Source organism: Miscanthus floridulus, chromosome 2 (assembly GCF_019320115.1).
Source record: "Miscanthus floridulus cultivar M001 chromosome 2, ASM1932011v1, whole genome shotgun sequence".
Classification (NCBI taxonomy): Eukaryota; Viridiplantae; Streptophyta; class Magnoliopsida; order Poales; family Poaceae; genus Miscanthus; species Miscanthus floridulus.
The window spans coordinates 43,576,346-43,582,247 of NC_089581.1; the positions used below are offsets into that span (position 1 = coordinate 43,576,346).

General features: G+C 43.8%; 1 protein-coding gene across 1 annotated transcript; it reads left to right on the plus strand.

Annotated features, from left to right (window-relative positions):
• Positions 1-1,502: 1,502 nt before the first annotated feature.
• Positions 1,503-5,666, plus strand: LOC136522799 (BTB/POZ domain-containing protein NPY4-like). The gene is made up of 4 exons (XM_066516602.1): positions 1,503-1,697; positions 3,118-3,187; positions 3,533-4,717; positions 4,794-5,666. The coding sequence occupies exons 1-4, from the start codon at positions 1,636-1,638 to the stop codon at positions 5,376-5,378; spliced, it is 1,902 nt and encodes a 633-aa protein (XP_066372699.1). The 5' UTR covers positions 1,503-1,635; the 3' UTR covers positions 5,379-5,666.
• The last annotated feature ends 236 nt before the right edge of the window (positions 5,667-5,902 follow it).

Genomic DNA, 5,902 nt, shown 5'->3' on the forward strand with positions numbered 1-5,902 from the left:
CTGCCGCCTGCTGCCGACCGCCGTGCGAGCTCCGGCCTTGTGGAGCAGCTCGTGCAGCGCCGCACGGCCGTGCCGGAGGCAGAGAAGGAAAGGTGAGCTGCCGGTCGTGTGTTCTGTCCGTCCTTTTTTTTTTCTTTCCCCTCGCAGTTTTGCAAAGACAACAACTTCAGAACTTGGAATTCGTTTTCTGCGTGGAGGAAGCTTTTTCTCAAATCTGCATCGCATTTTCCCCCCAATGTTCCTCTTTTTTTTTAAAAAAAATGTATAAATCCCTGGGATCGGCTACTGTTTTTTTCCCTTCTGGGAGTCGGTTTGGAATGTCTATGTTTGTCTATGAATGATGTTGGTTTGGTCATTTCCTCGTCCTGAAAAGCTGCCTCTTCTTCTGCCTTTTGTCCAGTTCCCTCTGAAAAAAATCGCAGTTTTCATCTCTGCTCCGTTCCGTTCCAAGAAAGCCCCGTTTCCCTCTTGCTCCGCAAATCCTCCCGGATCTCCTAGGCGCCGCCGGCGCAGGTAGGTCGCGCCATTGCCGTCACCCCCATCCCCCATCCAGGTTCTTGGGAATCACTTCGTTCTCGTGCGTGAAAGACGATCTTTTTGGGACTTAATTGCCACGAATTCTTCCAGGTCGGAAATGATTTCCGAGAGTTGTGATTTCACAAGATCGGCTGCGCTCTCAGGCTGGATGGCCTTACGCACCTTGCGCACTCAGGTTAACTGAAAATAAATTGCAAATTTCTGGGAGCCACACGTGTTTTTTCCGTTTCTTCAACGGCGAGGAGGCTAGGCTGGACATCAAGTGTGTATGTCGGGATGAGTAGTGGTGATCAACCCACTGGAAAATTTTCTCTGTCAATTTCCTTGTGCGCATTCCAAACCCGTTGTTGTTGTTTACGGGTTTCTTTCTCTCTTTTTTTCAAAGAGTGTCCAGAACCAGTGGTCTGTGGATTGGAATTCTTTAGTCACCGTTTGACTGCCTACATGTGCTAGATCCTAAAACAATACAACAATTTCCCTGTTGCAGCTCGTTTCGCCATCCATCCATTCATTCATGTGATTGCTTGCAAAATTAACGAGCTAAAGATTCCTCTCCTCACTGGTGCTTGTTCCCATGGTCTCCCAACATCGAGTCGCCAATTATTCCCGCTGTCCCCTCACCACAAGATACTGCCCTTGTGCTCTGCAGGTGCTGCTGCCCCCCCCTGCCGCCTGCGTCCTGTGACTGAGATCCATCCAGCTCGGAGGAGAAGGAAGAGGAGGAGGAGCTCCTGGTCCTGGCTTCTAGACGTTGTGACCCAGATCTTGATGCAGCTGCCCAACTAGTTTACTCATCTAGAGGAGGGGTTGGGTTCTTGACCCGATTTGGTGGGGGCTTTGCCACTGGGATAGGGGGACAGTTCGGCGTGCTGGATCTTTATCGCCAGTTGTTGGTCCTGTCCTTTCCGTTGGGCTGGGAAGCATTCACATGCCGGTGGCTGCCGGTTTGGTACTTTCTTGACGGATTGGTTAAGCGCTGTCTGTGGGGTTGTTGTGCTGCTCCTCCTTTCATCTCATTTTGTGGTGATTGGTGGGGGGAGGAGGAAGAGCTAGGAGGATCTTCTCTCTTGTTTTTGGGTCATTTCTCGGAGTGGCACAATGAAGTATATGAAGCTTGGATCAAAGCCGGATGTCTTTCAGACAGAGGGCAGCAATATCAGGTTAGTTGATTTGTTCCTACCTTAGCATCACATTTCTTTCAGATTATTACAGATACATACATCTTCTTTTTTTACTGGTCATCCTAGACTTTGTTCTCATTGATTTACTCTGCTGATCATGTTGTGCTGAATTTATCTTGATGAATGTTCTAGAGATTCTGGGATAGAAATTTCAAGATCCATTTTACTTGATAGGAAATAGGTCTCAGCAGTTCTAATTCAATTTTCTTAACATATTTGTGTCTTAATATGCATCTTATCTGCTTTTTGGCCAAGATTTAGTGGATCTGCTTTTTTACTATTCGTTTAAAAGAAAATTTAAATCAATGGAGTTGCTCAAGGGGCCAATCATACTGGTAAACTGTATCAGCTGGAAAGAGGCTTAGTTCTTTAGTTTTTCTGTGCTCTGTTTCTTAAATGGGAAGGAAAGGAAGTGACGATATCCATAGGGGCTTTTGCTTTGCTTTCTATTTGTTTGAGTTTAGAATTTAGCATGGAACATCCAATAATTTTGAAGTGTGTAAAATTAGTGTTATGAATTAGAACAACACTAAAATTAAAATTAAGACTAGTTCCATCTTCACAGAGCTATATGACTGACAGCTGTGTTTTATATGTGGCTTGTGTGTTAGTTATTAAGGTGTGGATTACCCTCTCATTTAACAACCAACATGAAACTCATGGTCTGGAATACTAGGAGGCGCATCTGATGATGACATGCAGATGGCTAACTGTATAACTGATCTTGTTTATACGCTAAGTTGTCCTTGATTCTTTTTAGTGGCATATGTTCTTAAAGCTCTTATGTACTTTGGAGGCCTGTGACGATTTAACCATAGGAGTTCTTTTCTCTAGTTTGCTTTGTTTTTTACCTTTTTGGATGAGTGGATTGGTTGGTGGCATTGTGGTCCATCAAGTAAATTGAATTCCTGGAGCTCAATAATTTCTCTTGACCTTTGATAGAACTAAGTTTTTAATCATCTATATGTTGGACCACATGTCAATTAAAATTAGTTATACCTGTCATACACGCTGCTGGTATATCTGAAGTTGCTTTTGCCTTTTTCTAGTTTTGCTTATGGTACTTGGGCAAAAGGCTAATGTCCTGTCACTGTTATCTCACCTTTAGCTGATTCGCTGAGCGATGATTTTGTCTTGTTGCGTCATTTCAGCTCTGCATTACTGCAACATTTGCAGTATAAGGATTTATCTAACAATCATTGCATCCACATAACAAGCCTTTTTATCCTAACATATCTTACCATGATTTTAGATAAATGATACACGTGTACTTACTATGTTGCCTCACATTGGGTAATTCTGCTTATCATGCAATATCTTCACTTATTTGCTCCCATTGCCTTTCCTCTACTTGCATCACTTAGCTTCAATGCTAATGTTTTACAATCATGCTTTTCAGGTTTGTTGCGACAGAGCTGGCAACAGACATTGTTATATCCATTGGGGATGTCAAGTTTTATCTTCACAAGGTGTTGACTTCTTTATATTCCACACATTATTAGCCTCAGCATGCATTGAACAAGAGTACCCCTTATTGTTGTAGAGCTATATTTTGTGCCACCTGAAAATCTTAGGTGTGGTGATGAGTACCATTGGCACATTACATCCTACTCCTTTTACTTGCTCAGAAAGAAAAACATCCTACTCCCTTTGTCTGCATATTCCGCCAATTGTGTCTGCGTTCTGACTAGATGCATTTGCTTAGCAGCTGGTTCATATCTAATGCAGCATAGTTCTGTGTCAAACAACTAGTTTACATGCTTTTTTATGTACAAAGGGAAAATAATCACATACCCTGCAATTTTTTTTTTCAGTTCCCTCTTCTATCAAAGAGTTCACGCCTACAAAGGTTAGTTGCTTCAAGCAATGAGGAGAAAAATGATGAAGTGGATATCTCTGACATCCCTGGTGGACCTTCAGCATTTGAAATATGTGCTAAGTTCTGCTATGGCATGATTGTAACACTCAATGCATATAATGTCCTCGCTGCCCGCTGTGCAGCTGAGTACCTAGAAATGTTTGAGACCATTGACAAAGGAAACCTCATATACAAGATTGATGTGTTTCTGACATCAAGCGTATTTCGCACCTGGAAGGACTCGATCATAGTTTTACAGAGCACAAAGTCACTGCTACCTTGGTGTGAAAATTTGAAGGTAATCAACCACTGCATTGACTCTATCGTGTCGAAGGCGTCAATTGATCCATCAGAGGTTGAATGGTCATACACTTACAACAGAAAGAAACTCCCATCTGAGAATGGTATTGATTCACAATGGAATGGTGTCAGGAAGCAACCTATGGTCCCTAGTGACTGGTGGGTTGAGGACCTTTGTGAGCTTGAAGTGGATTTGTACAAGCGGGTGATCATGACCATCAAGGCAAAGGGAAGCACACCAGCTGTTGTCATCGGAGAAGCATTGAGGGCCTACGCATACCGACACCTGCTTGGCTCCCTTGAAGATGCTGTGAGCAATGGAGTTGATTGCACAAAACTTCGTGCAGCTCTTGATGCTATTATATTTCTCTTGCCCGCTGAGGAAGGCTCAGTGTCATGTGGTTTTCTTCTTAAGCTGCTAAGAGCTGCATGTTTGCTGGAATCTGGGGAGTCCCATCGCATTAACTTGATCAAGAGAATAGGCACACAATTGGATGGTGCTTCAGTTTCAGACCTTCTTATACCACCAAATACTGATGAAAACAATATATACAGCGTAGACCTGATCATGGCAATAGTGGAGGAATTCATGTTACAGAATAGTGATAGTGTTAAGGAAAAGATTCAAGATGATGAAGAAATCGTGGAGATTGAGAATGTGACATCTGTTTCCAGCACGTCAAAACTGGCAGTTGCAAAGCTGATCGATGGATATCTTGCTGAGATTGCCAAAGATCCCAACCTTCCTCTTCCAAAGTTGATCGCACTTGCTGAAATGGTGTCTTCTCTACCCCGGCCATCACATGACGGGCTCTATCGTGCCATTGACATGTATCTGAAGGTATCACTTTGTGTTTCCACCAAGTGCTCCCATTGTAGGGAGTTTGAATACTTAACACTGCTTTCCATGCTTACAGGAGCACCCCAGCCTATCAAAGAGCGAAAAGAAGAAATTATGTGGACTGATGGACTGCAAGCAGCTGTCACAGGATGCGTGCATGCACGCCGTGCAGAATGAGCGTCTCCCCTTACGCGTGGTTGTGCAAGTTCTCTTCTTTGAGCAAGTCCGGGCATCAATTGCTTCTGCAAGGAGCGACCCTTCATCTGAGCTCCCATCTGCTGTTCGCTCGCTTCTTCCCAGAGAGAATGGCAACTCTATTGGCAGCTCCAGATCAGCTGCGACAACGACAACGGAGGAGGAATGTGGGGTCCCGACATCGAGTGACATCAACTCTTTGAGGTCAATTAGGCTCGCCAACAACAGCGGTGGAAGCGAGAGGAGCAGTGGCAGCAGTGACATCAACAAGAACAGCGATGACAAGAGCGTCGCAGGGAAAGCAAAGGGGATGCTGATGCCGAAGAAGATACTGAGCAAGCTCTGGTCTGGGAAAACAAATGCCGGTGAGAAAAGCAGCTCAGACACGTCGGAGAGCCCTGGGTCCGTGAACCCAGAGGAGGCGAAGTCCACGCAGTCACGGATCACAAGGCGCTCAGTATCCTAGTCGCAGGGGGTTAATGGGGTCACAGCTTAGTTTTGTTCTTGCTCTTGATTTGCCTTCACTAGAGAGTAGTAGCAATCTCAAAATGTGGAGTACTACTACTACTGGCCTCGCTTTGTCATGTCGCCAATGACTTCTTTTTTTTTGGCATGGGATTGCTTGTAAATGGAGTAGGTTTGGTCATTGGTGATGTTTTCAGCGAAGCTCCATGGGATATTTATGTGACCTTTTTTCATGGTAGGGATACAAAGAAAGTACAGGTCGTATACTTGATGTATTTTTGCAGGCAAAGTCATAGTGTTTTAGTTTGTTTCTTACTATATAACATCCGTTAGACTTATACATAGCATATATTCGAGTGAAATGGTCTTAAAGTGTTGAGGCTGATCAGAAAACATCGGCTGCTCATGTTTTTAATACGAACAGTAGTTATGATATACATAGCATATATTCGAGTGAAATGGTCTTAAAGTGTTGAGGCTGATCAGAAAACATCGGCTGCTCATGTTTTTAATACGAACAAGTTA